General features: G+C 35.8%; 1 protein-coding gene across 2 annotated transcripts in view; it reads left to right on the top strand.

The window, feature by feature from the left end:
* The window catches only part of TMCC1 (transmembrane and coiled-coil domain family 1), a 183,160-nt gene that overhangs the window by 37,496 nt on the left and 126,015 nt on the right, over positions 1–19,649 (top strand). Inside the window, exon 1 of one of the 2 annotated variants that reach the window (XM_032841500.1) lies at positions 17,700–17,753. The exons of the other annotated variant lie outside the window; for it this stretch is intronic. Coding sequence (XP_032697391.1) covers positions 17,715–17,753 — 39 coding nt within the window. The 5' untranslated portion in view covers positions 17,700–17,714. Of the gene's footprint in view, positions 1–17,699; positions 17,754–19,649 lie in introns of those variants that run through there. 2 annotated transcript variants of the gene reach the window in all.

Raw genomic sequence — 19,649 nt, 5'->3', positions numbered from 1 at the left:
AAGAGGCTGTAAATTCTATGGAGTGCCATTTTGGTACACAAGTCCTGTGGATATGAACACTAACACACACTACCTGAAGACCTGGCTGCCATGCTGTATTATCTGTAGAGGATTTCAGTAAATTCAATAGCTGGAATAGTATTGGTTAATTTTGTTGACTTTGTATATAATTTGCATATATTTCTTTAAGTTAATAGTTGAACTTTAAAATTATAATATGACTGTTGAGAGGTTTAAAACATTGTAGAAATAAAATAACTATAGCAAAAATGATGGAGAATTAATGGAGTCATATTGTTGTTAAGTTCTTGTATTGTTTGGAATGTGGTTAAGGTAGACTATAACAAGTTAGGAATGTGTACTATTATTTTCTGGGTAACCATTAAAAGACCAATACAAAAATGTATAACAAATAGAAGAAATAAAATGGAATATTAAAACTAGTTGGTTAATAGGAAAGAAGCAGGAAGAAAAGACTAAGGAATTCATGAGATAAATTTAAAATAAATAACAAGACGGAACTAAAGATAGGAAAAGATAATACCATGCAAATACTAGCCAAAAGAAAGATGATTAAGCTATGTTAATATCAGATAACTTAGATATTAAGGCAAGAAGTATTTATACTAAAGATAAAGAATGACATTGCATAATGCTAAAGTGGTTCTCTCAATAGAAAGAATAATCCTAAACAACCTTCTTTGGTTGCTTAGTTTGCCAGTCATTCATATGGGGGGTCTTTGGGTCTTTTCTATGGACCAGTGTTCTCAGTTTTTACTGCTAGAGATGTTTCTTTAGTCTGTGAGGGAAGAGTTGTTCCTTTGTCTCTCTGACTGTGGTACTGTCATATTCAACGTGCTCTGGGCATTGTAAATAATTGTGTGGGGTACCACTTGAGAGAACAAAACCTCAGAATTATAATTATTTCATTTAGTGTTGCAGTTATTTTTAATGTAATTGTTCTTTTAAAAATGCCAGCTATGAGCAATAAAATGTAAATGAAGACTAAAGAAACTGATTCCTTTTTGAAGATTTTTTTTTAACATCATGTGATAATAAGTAATAAGGTATTATAAAGGACAAATGAGAAGGGAGTAGTTGTCTGTTCATTTATAAGGATTCTTGACAATAAGCCTTTTTTTGTTGTTGTTGGTACTGGCTATTTAAAGCTCTGCAGTGATGTGTTATTGTCAAAACTCTTCATTTCTATCTGGAGAGAATGTGTTATTATTTAGAGAAGAACCCATTTTCCTGGAAAAAGATACCTGTTGGTTGATTTACATCCCTAAATGCAAGAAAAGGAGAGAAGAGTTTAAGGAAATAAAAGAGCTGAATCAAGGCACATACTTAGAAATAGAAATATAATTAGTATCCCTTTTTAAAAAAAAATTGTGGTAAACCAGACATAACAGAAAATTTACAATTTAAGTGTACAATTTAGACATATTAAGTATATTCACATTGTTGGCAAACAGATCTCTAGAACTTTTTCACCTTGCAGATTTGAAACTCTGTATCCATTATAAAACTTTCCCTTCACGCCTCTCTCCAGCCCCTGGTAACCACTATTTTACTTGCTGTTTCTTTGAATTTGATTAGATATCTCATAAAAGTAGAATCATGCATTTTTAGTGTTTTTCTGACTGGCTTATATTGCTGAGCATGAGGTCTTCAAGGTTCCTCTTTTTTTGTAGCATGTGACAGGATATCCTTTATAAAGGCTGAATAATATTCCTTTGATTTATAACCACATTTTTAATTTTTCATTCATCTTTTCATGGATATTTGGTTTGCTTCCACCTCTTAGCTATTGTAAATTGTGCCACTATAAACACAGGTGTGCAAATACCTCTTCAAGACCCTGCTTTCAATTCTTCTGGGTATATACTCAGAAGTAGGATTGCTGAATTATATGGTATTTCTATTTTTAATATTTTGAGGAGCTGCCATACCATATTCAATTATTTTACTGATAGTGTAGTTCTACTATTTTATGATCCAGTCAACAATGCACAAAGGTTCCAATTTCTACACATACTTAGTAACACTTACTTCTGTTGTTTTGATAGTAACCCTTCTCATGGGTATGAGGTGATAACCTCATTGTGGTTTTGATTTGAATTTCTCTGATGATTAGTGATTTTTGAGGATCTTTTCATAGTTTACTGACCACTGACCATTATATATTATCTTTGGAGAAATATTTAAATCCTTTGCCTACTTTTTAAAGAGTTGCTTTTTGTTGTTGAGTTGTAAGAGTTCTTACATATGCTGGATATTAACTCTGTATTAAATACATGATTCGTAAACATTTTCTCCCATTATGGAGATTTCCTTTTTGCTCTGGTGTTTGCTTTACACAAAAGTTTTTAAGTTTAATAAAGTTATATTAGTGTCTTTCTGCTTCTTGTTTCCTTTGAGTTAAATTTTTTATATGGTATAAGATGAAGTTCCAATTTCATTCTTTTGCATGTGACCATCTAGTTTTCCCAGCACCATTTGTTGAAGAGACTGTTCCTTATTCCAATGAGTGGGTTTAGCACCTGTGTTAAAAAATCATTTGAACATATATGTGAAGGTTTATTTCTGTTCTCTATTCTGTCTTATTAGTCTTTGTTTTTTGGTGTTTTTTTAGATTATTTATTTATTTGTCAGAGAGGGAGAGTGAGCATGTGTGCACACACAAGCAGGGGGAGCAGCAGATGGAGAGAGAAGCAGGCTTCCCACTGAGCAGGGAACCTGGTGGGGGACTCCATCCCAGGACTCTGGGATCATGAACTGAGCCAAAGACAGACACTTAACCAACTGAGGAACCCAGGCATCCCTGATCTTTTTCTTTATTCCAGTCCAATGCTGTTCTGATAACTGTAGCTTTGTAAAGTGTTTTGGTTTTTTTGTTTTGTTTTGTTTCTAGATTTTATTTTTAAGTAATCTCTCTATCCAGTGTGGGGCTTGAACTCATAACCCTGAGATCAGGAGTCACATGCTATCCTGACTGAGCCAGCCAGGCACCCCTGTAAAATGCTTTGAAATCAGGAAATATGAGTCCTCTATGTTCTTTTTCAAAATTGTTTTGTCTATTCCGAAGCCTCTGAGATTCCATATGAATTTTAGGGTAGATTTTTCTGTTCCTGCAAAACAAAAACAAAAACAAACCACACCACAGAGATACTGGTAGGGACTTTGTTGAGTCTGTAATTTGATTAGAGTATTATGGACACCTTGACAATATTAAGTCTTCCAATCCTTGACTATAAGATATCTTTCCTTTTACCTGTGTCTTTTTAAATTTCCTTCTCCAGTGTTTTGTAATTTCCAGTGTACAGGTCTTTCTTTTTGGTTAGGCTTATTCTTAAATATTTTATTCTTTTTAAAAAAGATTTTATGTATTTATTCGAGAGAGACACAGCTAGAGAGGGAACACAAGCAGGGGCAGTGGGAGAGGGAGAAGCAGGTGTGACTGGGGGCTCTATCCCAGGACCCAGGGATCTCAACCTAAGACTGAGCCACCCAGGTGCCCCCTTAAATATTTTATTCTTTTTGATCCTATTTTAAATGGAATTATTTTCTTAATTTCTTCAGATTATTAATTATTAGTTGTTGAAACACAACTGATTTTTTCTGTGTGGATATTGTGTCCTCCAACTTTGCTGAATTCATTTATTAGTGTTAACATCTTTTTGTGTGAAATCGATAGGGTTTTCTCTATATAAATTCATGTCATCTGTGAACAAATATAATTTTTTTCCCCTTTCCAATTTGGGTGCCTTTTATTCATTTTTATTTCTTTTTCTTGCTTAATTGCTCTAGCTAGGACATCTAGTACTATGTTGAATAGAGATGGCAAGAGCAGACATCCTTGCCCTGTTTCTGGTCTTAGAAAGTTTCCAGTCTTTCACCATTGAGTATGATGTCAGCTGTGGGCTTTCCATTAATGGCTTTTTTTTTTTTTTTCTGTTGAGGTAGTTTCCTTCTAATCCTTTGTATGTTTTTTTGTGTTATTATCAGGAAAATGTCTTGAATCTTGCCAGATGCTTTTTCTGCATCAATTTTAGAGGATCATATAATTTTTTCCCTTCTGTCTGTTACTGTGGCATATTACATTAATCACATTTCCTATGTTGAAATATCTTTGCATTCCTAGAATAAGTCCCACTTGGTTGTAGTGTATAATCCTTTTAATGTACTGTTGAATTCACTTTGCTATTATTTTGCTGAGGAGTTTTACATTGATATTCATTAGGGATATTGGTAATGTAGTTTTTCTGTAGTGCCTTTGTCTGGCTTGAGGAAACAGATTATTCTGACCTTATAGAATGAACTTGGAAGTGTTCTCTCCTTTTAAGCTTTTTCGAAGAGTTTTAGGAGGATTTATGGTAATTTTTTTTTAAGGTTTGGTGGAATGCTCTCCATTGATGCCATCTGGTTGATCCTGAGCTTTTCTTTCTTGAGACCTTTTGATTAATGATTCATTTTCTTTTCCTGTTACTGATCTGTTGATATTTTCTATTTCTTTTTCTTTTTTGAAGATTTTACTTATTTATTTGAGAGACCAAAAGCGAGAGACAGAGCATGAGCAGAGGGGGAGGGGCAGATGGAGAGGGAGAAGTAGACTCTCCACTGAGCAGGGACCACCCCCCCCCCCCCAATGCAGGGCTCCTTCCCAGGAACCTGGGATAGTGACCTGAGCTGAAAGCAGATGCTGAACCGACTGAGCCACCCAGATGCCTCAAGATTTTCCATTTCTTTATAATTCAGTCTTGGTTATATTGTGTATTTCTAGGAATTTGTGCATTTTTTTTTCTAGTTAGCCATTTTGTTGGCTTACCAGTTCTTCATGGTATTCTCTTATAATTCTTTTTATCATGTGGATTTGGTTGTAATGTCCCTGCTTACATTTCTGATTTTAGTTTTCTCCTGCTCACACACCCACATGCTGGCTCTCATGCTCTCTCATAGTCTAGCTAAATAAAGCTTTGTTAACTTTGTTGGCAACTCTTGGTTTCATTGATCTTTTTCTTTTGTTCTGTTCTCTGTTACTGCTCTAATCTTTATTATTTCTTTCCATCTTTGGATTTAGTTTTTCTGGTTTCTTTAGGTGCACAGTTAGGTTAAGATCTTTCTTTTTTAATGTACTCATTTACTGCTGCAGTGTTTCCTCTTAGCACTGCTTTTGCTATACTTAGTAAGTTTTGATATGTTGTATTTTTATTTCCATTTGTCTCTCGGTATTTCTAATTTACCTTGTGACTTCTTCTTTGATCCATTGGTTGGCCAAGAGTGTGTTGTTTAATTTCCATACAACTGTAGATTTTCCGGTTTTCCTTCTATTTCATTTCATTGTGAGCATAACTTTGTATGATTTCAAAATTTTTCAGTTTGTTAAGACTTGTTGTCCTAACCTGTGATCTGTCTTGTAGAATGTTTCATTTGCACTTGAGAAGAATGTATATTCTGCTGTTGTTGGGTGGAAGTGTTCTATGTCTTTTCATTCTAATTAGTTTATAATGTTATTAAAGTCATCTGTTATCGATCTTCTGTCTCATTGTTCTATCCAATTTTGGAAGAGGAGTATGAAATCTCTTGTGTTGCTGGCAATTTTCCTTTCAGTTCTTTCAGTTTGCTTTATATATTTAGGAGCTCTGAGGTTTGGTGCATAAATATTTATAATTGTTAGATTTCTTGGGTGATCTGACCTCTTTGTCATTATATCCTGCTTTGTCTCTTGTTATAGGTTTTGATTGGAAGTCTTATTCATATAACCATTTCTACTCTCTTTTGGTTACACTTTTTATGGACTTTTTCCATCCTTCCACTTGCAGCCTATGTATGTTCTTAACTCTAAAGTGAGTTGCTTGTAGACAGCATATAGTTAGATCCTGTGGTTTTAGTCCATTTAGATCTTTTGAGATTTATTCATTTTTATTTATTTTTAAAGATTTTATTAATTTAATTGACAGAAGGAGGGGGAGAGAGAGCGCACAAGCAGGGGGAGCTGCAGAGGGAGAGGGGGTTGCAGGCACACCATTGAGCAGGGAGTCATGACCTGAGCCAAAGGCAGACACTTAACTGTCTGAGCCACCCAGGTGCCCTAAGAGGTTTCTTTTTTTTTTTTTAGAGCAGTTTCAGGTTTATAGCAAATTTCAGAGTTCCCATACTCCCACACATGCATAGCCTCCTCCATTATTAACATTCCCCACTACATCTGTAACAATTGATGAACTTACATTGACATATCAAAATCACCCAAAGCCCATTTTTTGCATTAGGGTTCATTCTTGGTGTTGTACACGTTGTGAGTTTGGACAAATGTATAATGACATGTATCCACTATTAAAGTATCAGTATTTTCACTGCCCTAAAAATCTTGTGTTCTGCCTGTCTATCCCTTCCCTCACCTCCACCTCCAGCCCCTGGGCACCACTGGTTTTTTTTTACTGTCTTCATAGTTTTGCCTTTTCCAGAATGTCCTATAGTTGGAATTGTACAATTTGTAATTTTTCAGATTGTCCTCTTTTCTTAGTAATATGGATTTAAGGTTTCTCTGTGTGTCTTCATGGCTTGGTAGCTCATTTCTTTTCATCACTGAATAATATTCCATTGTTTGAATATAGCACAGTTTATCCATTCACCAAATGAAGGACATCTGAGTTGCCTCTAAGTTTGGGCAGTTATGAATAAAGCGTCTGTGTATGTCCGTATTTAGGTTTTGTGTAGATGCATTTACATGTAAACTAATTACTAATAGGGAAGGACTTAACTATTGTTTTGTTAATTGTTTTCTATATATCTTATTGCCTTTTTTTTTTTTTTTGTCTCGCCTCTCCTTTTTCACTGCTTTCCTTTGTGTTTTGTTTATTTTTTGTATATTAGTACTCCCTTATCTGTGGAGGATACATTCCAAGACCCCTGGTATGGATGCCTGACACTGTGCATAGTACTGAACTCAAAATATACTGTTTTCTCCTATACATTCATACTTATGATAAACATTAATTTGTAAATTAGGCACAGTAAGAGATTAACAATGACGATAATAGAACAATTATAGCAATGTATGATAAAATTTAGGTGACTGGTCTCTTTCTCAAAGTGTCTTACTGTATTGTACTCATCCTTGTTTTCGGGCTGATGTGCGATAATAAAATGCAATGAGATGAAGTGAGGTGAATGACAAAGGCATTGTAATGTAGCATTTAGCTACTGTTGATCTTCTGAGGATACATCAGAAGGAGGATCATCTTCCAGATTGCACTTGACCACAGGTAATTGAAACCATGAAAAATTGAAACTTATAAAGAGGGACTACTGTAGTGATGTGCTCTGATATCCTCCTTATTTCCTTTAGTATATATTCTGTAGATACTTTATTTCTAGTTATCACTGAAATTACATAAAACATGTTAAAGTTATAGCATTTTTTTAAACCATTAATTTAAATCACATAAGCTCTACTGCTTTTCAGCTCCACCCTCCCTTTTATGTTATTAATGTCACAAATTACATATATTTTTTTAAAGATTTTATTTACTTGAGAGAGCGAGAACAAGCATAATCAAGGAGAGTGGCAGGTAGGGGAAGAAGTAGACTCCCTGCTGAGCAAGGAGCCCAATGCAGGGCTCAATCCCAGGACCCTGGGATCATGACCTGAGCTGAAGGCAGACACTTAATTGAATGAGCCACCCAGGAACCCCACAAATTACATATTTATATATTGTATACCCATTAACATAGACTTATATGTTTTTTTGTTTTTGTCATTAAAATTCTATGCACCAAATTTATAGTAGTACAGGTTACTATATTTTCCATGTATTCTTTACTAGAGACCATTTATATATATATATAATACTTTTTTTTTTCCAACTTGATAGTTTCCCTCCCATTAGTCCCTTAGCTCTATTTACTTTTCTTCATTCTTTTTGCTCCTCTGACTCTGATTTCAAATGAGCGGCCTTCAAGTTCACTGGTTCTTCTGCCTTTTGAGCTCTGATCTTGAGCCCTTCCAGTGAAATTTCCCATTCAGTTATTGTACTTTTTGGCTCTAGAATTTTTCTTTGTATAGTTTGTCTCTCTTTGTTGGTACTCTCATTACGTTCATGCATCATTTTCCTGTTTTCTTTTAGTTGTGTTCTCTTTTAGCTGATTGAACATTTTTATGACTTATTTTAAATTTTTTTGTCTGGCACCTTATAGGTCTATGTTTCTTAGATAAAAGGCCTGTTTCTAGAGTTTATTTTGTTCCTTTAATTGGACCAAGTTTCCCTGTTTGTTTGCTTGCTTTTTCTCCTTTTGTTTTTTGGGGGGTGGGGATGCTGGGATTTAGACATTTGAAAAAATAACCAGTCTTTGCATACTGAATTTCTGCATGGGGATATCTTCACTAATCAGCCTAGCTCGAGGTTCTAGAACTTCTCGAACCATTTCTGATCTTAGCTCCCCCTGGCATTTGCCTACAGATATGCAGCTCTAAGGTGCTACTTACTATTACTTGCAGCACCTTCCAACTCTTGTTCTTGTCATTTCCGTGCTTGAGTCAGCCAAGACAGAAACCAGTCCCTCAGGTAGCCCTCAGACAAACCAGAATATAGGACATTTAGTCTGTTCTGTTTGTGTTTCTGAGGGAAAAACATTGGGATGGGGTGTTTCTTTCAGGTTGTTCCATATTATGCCCTGCAGGGGAAGTAGCATGAATGTGTGCACCAAACACCACAAGTTTCGCTATTACTGTGTCTTGTTCATCATGTTATGTGTGGGCGCAATAGCTTCTCACCTATTCTCTAGAGTTTTTGTAGCAGTATTTTGGTCCATATATTGTTAACTTAGTGCCTCTGTGGGAGAAGGAAGGCCTATATCTAGTCTGCCAATTTGTTGATGTAATTCTCCCTAGTATCAATTCTTTTGAAGTATAAATTCTGCCAGATAATGTTTCTCTTCATGAGACATGAAATTAAAAGGGAGTTAGAATATTTTGGACTTGAGTAAGGCATTTGGTTTTCTCCTTTGTGAGGTCTACAAATGGAGAAAATGAAATCTAAAGCAGTAATAGTTCAATGTTAGAGTTTGTATAATCTTTTATATTGGAATAAAGAAATAAGGTAATAGGACAGTTACATCCTATCAGACAAGATTAATGTTTCTTTTAAGATTTTCAGGGCACTCCACAATTATTTATTAAGTGTCTGCTCTGTTTAAGATACTATACAATCAGCATACAGAAAATACAAGATAGAATCCTGTGCTTAATGCTTTAAAAAGAAGTAACAGTACAGGACCTGAATAGCAAATACGAAAGTGTAAGAACTATCACTATGAGTTATTCAGAAGCAGAAATGACAGTGAACTGAAGTGGACAGGGTTGTCTTCTGAAGAAAATGAGTTTGGTCTGGACCTTGAATGGGTAGGGTCATGTCTTAGTATCTATCCTGGAGAAAGAAATATCACGTGTCCAAAAGTAGGTATGTACATGGCACTGTTGTTTCTACTAGCAGAAATGAGAAATAATTTAAATTGTCATCAAGAAAAATAAACTAAATAAAATAATAAACTAAACTAAATAAACTGTTCTGTCTGTACTATGGAATATTATGTAGCAACAGTAGAGATCCGTATATCCCGACAAATTTTTCTGAGTAAATTCTTGAATTTTTAAAAGCCGGTATCTTAGTTTGTTTAGGCCACTATGACAAAATACCAGACTGGATAGTTTATAAACAATAGAATTTTATTTTTCACAGTTCTGGAGGCTGGAATTCAGAGATCAGGGTGCCAGCATAGCATGAGGGCCCTCTCCCAGTTTGTAGACATTTTGTTGTGTCCTCACATGTTGGAAGGGACTAGGGAGCTCTGTGGGATCTCGTTTATAAGAGCACTAATCCAACCTGATGAGTGTAGTACCTCCCAGAGTTCCCACCTCTTAATATCACATTGGACTTTAGCATTTCAACATATGACTTTTGGGAGAACACAAACATTCAGACCATAGCGAAGGACGTTCTAATTAACATGTAATTATGATATTAGTTGGGTTAAGAAACAAACCAAGCTAACTGAAGATAATACTGCGTACTTTTATAGGTAAATAGTAGAAGTTCATTGTAAAAGAAGGATAAACTGATAATAGTGGCTACAACAATTAAGCATTCATACATTACTTATATAATTAAAGAATGAGAAGAATCCCAGATGAAAATCCATTAAAATATGGTAATAGTTACTTCTGTATGTGATAATTTTGAACAAAGTTTCTTACTCTTTATATTTTACTGTATTTTCTGAATTTTCATAGGAAATTTTTTATTGGAAAATACTAAATCACAAAAAGTATTCCATAAATGGGAAATAATTGACAGATGGTTAATAAAATTAATCCTTACAAGAATGGAATAGAAGAGTAAGTAAAATTTAATTAGGCAGAAAGATCAGAGAATTTGGGGGTATGGGAGATGGTTGAGGGGAGAGAGAAGGAATTCCAGAATGTCTTAGAAACTTTTGAATTTGTATAGGGCCATTGAACACTGCCTTATATTTTGAAACCACTTATTCAATACATATTTAAGGACTTAGTAGGTATCAGAATACACCCTATGAGCATATTAGGGTCCCTGCCCCTAAGAAACTTATGTTTTGATGAAGGGGATGAAGAGGAACAGATTACAGTACAACAGTCCCCCTTAACCATGGTTTTGCTTTTTACTGCAGCCCAGAAGGAGATAATCCTCTTGGTGTATAGTCAGAAGGTCAGTAGTAGCTTTTTTTTTTCTTTTAAGATTTATTTATTTTAGAGAAAGAGGGAGCATGCACACAATTAGGGGGAGGGGCAGAGGGAGAGAGACCCTCAAGCAGACTCCTTGCTGAGCAGGGAGCCTGATGTGCGGCTTGCTCTCATGACCTTGAGATCATGACCTGAGCCGAAATCAAGAGTCTGACGCTTAACCAACTGAGCTGTCCAGGTGCCCCAAGGTCAGTAGTAGCTTAACGATATGTCACAATGCCTACATCATTCACCTTACTTCATCTCATGTAGGCATTTTATCATCTCAGATCTTCACAAGAAGAAGGGTGAATACAGTACAAGAAGATATTTTGAAAGATCACATTGACATAACTTTTAATTACAGTATATGGTTATAATGTTATATTTTACTACTGGTTATTAATTAACTGCCTAATTTATAAGTTTTATCATAAGTAAGTATGTCTAGGAAAACACATTGCATATATAGGGTTCAATACTATCCACAGTTTTAGTCATCCCAAGGAGGTCTTGAAAGAATCCTCCACAGATGAGGGGGAGACTACTGTACAGTGTTGTAAGGAAGAATCAACTGGTAAGGTGGTGAAAGGGTTTGGTGAGGGCTGATATAGAAAAGGCTTTCCAAAAGGTACAGACCTTTAAGCTGAAATTTGGAATTAAGTTTAAAGTAGAATGAGATGTCTAGAGAGGGAAAGCAGGGACCAGCACCTGGAACACCTTGTAAACTGTTTTAAGACTTGTTTTTGTGGTGTTTAATTATTCTATATTTATAATCTTACTGAGTGTTCTTTGCAACATAGTAAATAATAGTCTTGTTAGTTTTTTGCCACTTGATAATCGCATGATAAACTTTTTTCCTCTCCCTTCTCTATCTTTTCTTCTTTTGCTCTTCCATGTATGCGTTTACTGCAGGTGATGCATGGCATGAGTTTTTTGGGGGAAATAAATGCAAATCTTAAAATATTGCTGATATAGAAGGGGACAACCTTAGTTTAGCACATTTGAAAGAGCCATGCCCATCCAGTTCACTAAAGTAAAAATGCTATTTGATGTGATTGACTGTTCTTTATTTTATTTTTGACAGAGAGAGAGAGCACAAGTAGGCAGAGAGGCAGGCAGAGAGGGAGGGGGAAGCAGGCTCCCCGCCGAGCAGAGAGCCCCATGCTGGGCTCCATCCCAGGACCCGGAGACCATGACCTGAGAGACCATGACCCGAGCCAAAGGCAGAGGCTCAACCCACTGAGCCACCTAGGAGCCCCTTGACTGTTCTTTAAATCAGCTATCACAATGAGTTACTTACGGAATTGAATACAAGAGGTATTCAAAGTTTTGATCATCAACATCTTTTAACTTTTTACTACTTAGTAAGATGTATTACCATCAGGGTTAATTATATTGACAGTGGCTTCGACCTTTATAAATAACTACACAAATTACTTAATCTGTTCTATGTAGGTAAAATGTGGTATCTGTATTGTTACCTGTTGTGGGATTGCCAAATGAAATTTGTTTTTGCAAAATAGAATTAAGGGACCTTAATTGCCAGAGGAGTCCAAAGCTAACATTATTTACTTTAATTTTTTTGAAAGTAGATTTCCTTCTTCCTTGTTTTAAAGGGAGACATTAACTAAAAGAGTCATAGCTTCTATAAAGAGAGAACCTATCACATTATTATTTATTAATGTTGGGCTATTCCCATTTGGGCCATTTATATAAAAGTGGCAAATAATGTGCAGTTTAGAAAGGAGGAATAACTAAATTTTGTTAGAGCCTACAGTCCCATTCCGCAAACATATTTCCACAAAAAATATTCTGAACACTATAGGCTAAAAACATATTGCATTTTACTGTGAAAAACAAAGTTTTACTTACCATTAGAATCACATTTGTGTCCTTAACTTGTATTTTTTCTGCTGCATGGAATGCCCTTCCCCTTTTTTGTCCATTTGCAAAATACCTCTTCAACCTTAAAGACTCCAGATTTAAGACTTTATTTTTCCCATAAAAGTTCATCACTCCTTTTGTCATTACTGTTCCTGGTATTATAGCACTTGCCATATTAATAACAATTGTTTAAGTTTTCTGTTTCCTTACTAGATTGTGACTTCCTTAAAAGTAAAGGGTGTCATAAATAATTGTTTAGTGTGTGAATGAAAGGGGGCTTTCTGAAATGACGTGTTGCTTAATGAAAGCCTATTAAATTCTTAGGCTTAGTTTTATTGACTGGTAGCTAACTGGCACTATTACTTCTGGCTCCTGTTACTTCTGGGTTATTACAGGACTCTGGTTAAAATCCACAATGATGTTTAAACATGATTTATTTAATATAACTCTGTGTAAGAGTTCTTCAGTTGTGCCAAGCTTCGAGGAGACTCACTCAAAGTGTAAAGGGTCACATTTAAAAAAAAAATAGAATAATTATTCAGTTTCAGAAAAACTTTATTGAATGAGTATCTTAAGTAGCGTTTGTTTTTTAGTGCATTTTAAATTGTTAAGAATAAGAGGAAACATGATGTAATGGAAGCAGCAATGTAGTGAAATTTGTATTTGGGGTTCCAGTTACGACTCTAATACCAACTCTGTGATTTAGGGGCAAGTTTGAAAAAACCTTTTTGAACTTTAGTTTACTTCTCTATAAAAGTGTAGTTTGTATTGTGTGATATTCAGTAATATACAACTTTAATATCAATTTATTTTAAAATGTGTTTATATAGAATTTTAAGAATGAAGTTGGTGCAAAGGGGGGAGGGACAGGTGTTTCAAATATAGAAACCAGCTAAATTGGGATGATTAAGTTTTATAAATATTTACTCAAGGTAGTTGTGTGTTTCTTTTGTTATTTTGGACTTTTTTTTTTTTTTTTTTTTTTTTTAGTTGGCCAGCTTATAGTACATCATTAGTTTCAGATGTAGTGTTACAGTAATTTATAGGTAGCATGTAACATCCAGTGCTCATCACATCAGGTGCCCTCCTTAATGTCCATAACCCAATTATGCTATTTTACCCCACCACCTCCCTTCTAGCAGCCCTCATTTTTTTTAAGATTTATTTATTTTAAAGAGGTGGGGGGAGGGGCAAAGAGAGAGGGAGAGAGAATCTAAGCAGACTCCACGCTCAGTGCTCAGCCTGAGGCAGGGCTCCATCTCATGACCCTGAGATCATGACCTGAGCTGAAACCAAGAGTTGGCTACTTAATTGACTGTGCCACCTAGGCTTCCCTGTTTTTCATTTAAGTGATAAAGTAAATCAGAAAGCAGTATAGTCCTAGTTAAAACAAACATACATACATATGTTTATGCACATGCAGGACAATGTATAATAAGATCGGTACTAATGTTTATTCCTAGTGTGGGGTTATATATGATAGATAAAATAAGGAGAGTAAAATATTTTTCTACAAAGATAATAAAAACTAAAGCAAATAAAATGCCATTTCCTGAAGATTATTTGTGGCTTTGGAAGTAGATTATTATTTGACAAACAAATAAGGAAAATGTAAGGGGAGCTGGGGCCAACATGTTAAAGGCAGACTTTTTTTTCTGGCTCCTAAATCTACTTAAAACTCTTAACTCTGGTAGAAAGCAGAAGACAGGATTGCTTAGTGATTGATGTTCATCTCTTTTTTAGTTATGATGGGGTCAAGAGGCTTTTTTGTTTTTGTTTTTGTTTGAGAGAGAGCTTGTGAGAGTAGGGAGGGGCATAGAGAGAGAGAGAGAGAGAGAGAGGGATAGAGAGAATCTCAAGTGGGCTCCATACTCAGAACCTGACCCAAGGTTCAATCTCAGTACCCTGAGATCATGACTTGAGCCAAAATCAAGAGTTGGGTGCTTAACCATTGAGCCACACAGACACCCCAAGGGAACTTAACCAAGTTCTTAAAATGGGGTGTTTGGACAAGCTTTAGGGGAATTCATTGACCATTTGGAATTGTGTCAAAAACACTGTGTATGTCCATTCATAAATTTTATGTCATCACTCCAGTGACTGAGTTCATAGCTTTTAACAGATCCCTAAAGAGTGTGTGATCCAAAAAAGATTAAGAACCCCGTGGACAGTTCCTGTCTGTTTCTACATGGAATAAGGGGGTTGTGGATTTTCAATCACAGATTACTGAAAGGACATTGTTTATTCAGGTCTTGGAGTAATAAAAGAATGATTGCAGAGCTGTTTATATTTCTCTAGGTTATACACTTCTTTCTAGCTATTCTTTTGTAAACTTTGATCTCGGTCTGCTGTACTCATTTGCTGCCAGACACCTCAAAATAGATCATATTCAGAGATTGTAATTTTTCCCTTAACGGCTATTTATTGACAATCTTTTCAGTTCTTTGTCATCTTATCAAGGATTGGGTTGCAGTCATACACTCAAATGATTATTAACAGGTCTTGTTGCATTTGAACAATTAGAGGTTTATCCTTATATTAATAGGTAAGAAATGAGTAAGTTCCTCCTAGAATGAAGACACTATTCGTTTCATCCGTGAATCTTTTTATATGTATCAGGGACTTTGAGGATATATATATCCTGTTCAATTCATGATTGATATTTTTTGTGTATCTAGGTGTGTAGACTTGTGACAGTTTTTTCTAATTCCTTTTCCTCTTTCCTTTCTTTGGGAGGTGTGGGTTAGAAGGACTCTCGCAATTCTTTGCAGTCTAGCAATTATCTGGGATTCCAGTTGATTATATCAGAAGCACTTCATGTTTATATTTAAAACAATATGTCTTTCTGTGAGGAATTTTATTATTTCCACACTGGCATCTCATTAGGTTTTTATTCCCAGGAGAAATTTTCTGAGTTCAGTTTCATTGTGTAGGAAAAATATGGAAGTACTGGTATTCTTACCCTTTAAAAATAAAACAGAAAACACACAGAACTCAGGTTCTCTGTCAGCCTGTCTTCCACTTGGACTTAAATTTCAGTCAGTTTAAATATTAGGTTACATTGCATATTCTGAACCTTAAATATGAGGGAACTTTATTTTTAGTCATAGTTGTTGATTAAAGTTTTCTTAGCTTTGGAATTTCACAAATAGTTTAAATACGTTCAACTGTTCTCCATTTAAGGTTTTTGGAATAAAATTTATATATAATTTATATATAAATAATCACTCTAGGCAAAAAAATATATATATAAATATATAAAGTGGGCTTTATATATTTATATATGTGAATATATAAATATATTTTTATATAGAATATATATATTTTATATATAAAGTGGGCTTTATATATTTTTATATATAAATATATGTATATTATATTTATATATATAATAATATGTGTATTATATTTATATATAAAATATATATTTTTTGGTTAGAGTGATTATTTTTTGGAGCTGTGGCATCCTGTTACTTATTTGAATCTGGTACATAGGTAAATCTTTTGTATTCTTCCTAAGGTCTTGTGAAATATGTGTGTGATATTTTATTATGTGAAATTTTAAAAATTGTGCACTATATTTGGATGATAATTGGAAAATGGAGTGTGTGACAAGGGCATGGTTAAGAATAACCATTGTATAAAAGATCTGTCTTTTGAAATTCATTTTTCAGTTTTCTCACCGAAAGGAGAAAAGTTAGTAACACTGTATGGTTTCCTAATGATAATACTGATGTCTTAGAATATTCCTGCTTTACTTATCTGAAGAATTGGGATATTAATATATATTTCAGGGGGGGGTGTTAAGAAATCAATAGGATAGTAGATGTGAAATGTCTAACACAAGGATCTCACATAGTAGGTTTATTCCAGCAAAGGCTACATGTAACATAAACATAATCATGCTTACAGGGAATTGAGAATCACTAGAGCAAGGAAAATTCATATAAGTTCTGCTCTGGTCAGTTTTTAAAAATCATTTAGGAATAATGAACAATTCAGAGATGAGCATGTAGAGTGGAAATCAGGAAAATGAAGCTTTGTCCTTACCTTGGTTGTTTGACAGCAGAATCAAATAGGAAGAGACTGGCAAACGATAGTAAAATATTTTTTATCTTTGCAACTGGCCTCAGGATTGTCATTTTCATACCTCTTTACCTACATTTATTCACTCTGAGCTGGTTTTTTTTGTTATGTGTGTAGACTTAAAAATTACATCGTTATGAGAGCAGTCAATTAGCTCAGGAGGCAGCCTTAGTTTCTTTAACTTGGTAAGGAAGTTAAGTCACCCTGTAACGAAGTTGAAGTCACTCTCGAAGTATGCCACTCTGCACCTGACATTCCTTCCTGAGGCGGGACTCCTCCTGGTGAATAAGAGGAAAGGCTTGGCCATTACCTTAGACAAAGCCGGACAGCTGCCGAGCCCAGCTGGGAGGAGTCTCCTCGGAGCATAGCTGGGACAGTCAGGGGCTTTTGGCCACCTCCTTTTATTCACACCGTTTTACCCCTCAGATTACCTGAGGGAGAGGTTGAGAAGGGGGGCGTCACTCTTTGCAGGGGACCTCCTCCACCGGGAGGGCTTTAGGCTGGGAAGAATTGCAGTTGCCAGGTTTCCGCTTGAGGCTGATGCTTTCTAACCCCAGTGCGCCACTCCTCGCCCCACACAGACTAGAATATCAGGTTTGGCCCCCGGAGTCTCAGGTGGCACCAGAGCGGCATCCTAGGCTGAGGATTTGGTAGAAAGAGAAGGGGTGGTCCTTCACTCTGGACCCCTCTCGGCTGACTCACAGGAAGTGCTAACCGAGCTTGGCACTGGGCGAAGCAGCTCCAGGATTCTGCCCCTCCCTGCCGTGGTCCGCCCGCCCTCTCGGACGTAGGCTTTGCAGTATCTCCCGATGGAACAATGAAGTGGTTCCAAGTTTGCTAAGACTCCCAGGGAGATTCTTTGGACTTCTGTGATAGTCTTCAAAATGTTTTGCCACCGACTTTTCCAAGAAGCTGTTTTTTAAAAACAAAACAAAACCAAACCCTTCCCTTCGTGGATTGCTTTGTCTGAAGATTACTCAGGGTGACCATGGTTCAACGCTTTAGCCTCAGGAGGCAGCTATCCAAGGTGGGTAGCTTGGGTAGCTTTGTGTGTTTGTTTAGGGGAAACTCTCACTAGATTCGGCATGGTTTCCTTTCTCTCTAGAACTGTACTGTCAAGCCTGCCTTCCTCCAGAGCTAAGGAGGGGCTGGGGGAGGAAGCGCTGCCTTTTGTTCTTTCCTCTGACAGACACAAAGGTTTCAGGCTGACTGCACTGGCAACTACAGATTTTGTTCCCCTAAAACCAAAGCTGTCATCTGTGAATTTGGGAAAAGTTATAGTTTGCTTCTGAAATACAGTTTCCAAGGGGGTGTGCGTGAAAAAGAATAGTGGGAAAAAGTGCATTTTTAATTAGCAATTAATCTGGCAGCTTGTTGACCAAGATGAGAAAGCCTTACTGGTCTGTGGAATCAGTGCTTGTATATAAAATTTAGTATTAAACTGGGGAAAATGTCCATAAAGTAGTCCAAAGAGCAATACCTGCATAAAAATGTTAAAAGAAATTTGCATAGTTAATGAAGGAGTGTGTGAAAAGCAGTAACCAGAAGGCTCACAAAGCAATTTTTTACAGAGTTCTGCTTGAAAAGCAGGTTCCATTTGTGCAGCTTTGAGGGAAAAGTTCTTTTAACCTAAGAAATTCAAACTTTAAAAAAAGCCTCTCCTGGAAGAGGGGCTGCGGATTTTCTCAATCTGCCCTGCTGTGGCCAGCCCTCTCTCGACCCAGTCATCGAGGTCTCTATTTAACTGGTGCAGGAACACGTTTGTAAAGAGGTGTGCTGAGAGTTGAGCTTTATTTCAAAAAATAATTCTGTTCTTTAAAAAGCCTATTCTAAAAAGATAATAGTTGGTGGCTGAATTGTGTCACAGTTCATTCCCTGCAGGCAGAAACTTAAATAGTAGATCAGTAGTCATTCTTCACTTCTTGGTTGTTAGAATTGTTAAATCCTGAAATGTGTTATTATCTTAAGGGAAAACCTTTTAGTTCTTCATAGGCGACCTCAGTGTAGAATGTGTGCACTCAGGCAAAAATGAGCAAAGAAAGCTCTTGCGTCCATCCACATGACAAATTTCATCTCTTGGATCGCCGAGCCTAACAGGGACTTTTTAGAAGTAGTAAAATAAATTTCCCTTGCTTCTCTTCTCCCAACTCTAGCTATGTGTGTTAGGGATAGTGGGCCAAGAAGCCCCCAAATTTCTTCTAAGCAATTTAAAAAGAATAATTTTTGTTTCTCTTTGAACAACCTCTAGTTTATATACTTCAAAGATGTAGCACATTTAAAAAGCAGATATGTAGATTCTCAGGGCAGTAATTTTTCTGCACTAGAGTGCCTGAAATAGTTCAGAGTCAGGTGATAATTTTCCAAATAGCAAATAACTTCATTCTAGGTATTTTGCTCCCAATATTTCTCTCCAAATTATTTTTTGAAATTTTATGCTTTTCACTTGTTACTATATACTATATACCCTGTAGTGATTTATAGAAAAGACACTTTGGGGGAATTAGGAGCATATCTTCTCTATAACATGAAGAAATAGAAGGTACATCATATAAAAACATTCAAAGAGGTAACCTCTTTTAATTTCTTTTTTTTTGTGATCCCTCCCCTCCATTTTAATTTGGTTTCTAGGTCCTGTATGTTTAGGACCAATTCTAGGGAAATTTGTTTTCTGTCAAATGGCCTTAATATAGAATATATTCAGTAATGTCTTGAAAAAATAATATTCTTAATTGTTTCAATCTGTATGGGTACTGAAATATGAAAGAGAAATGAATAGTTAAGTCAATAAGTTTTCTTTTTTGAATTTCAGTGAATGCACTGTACCTCTCTTCTATTTTTTCAGCTAAACCCATATGTTACCTGAGATCACAGGACCTGTCTTAATCCAGTATATGGTATTTCTGGCACACATTGAATGCTGAAA

The sequence above is a fragment of the Lontra canadensis genome, unplaced genomic scaffold, assembly GCF_010015895.1.
Source record: "Lontra canadensis isolate GAN:19392208 unplaced genomic scaffold, GSC_riverotter_1.0 scaffold124, whole genome shotgun sequence".
In the NCBI taxonomy this organism is placed as follows: domain Eukaryota; kingdom Metazoa; phylum Chordata; class Mammalia; order Carnivora; family Mustelidae; genus Lontra; species Lontra canadensis.
The sequence above is the reverse complement of the archived record's forward strand: the minus strand, read 5'-3'. Positions and strand labels throughout refer to the sequence as shown.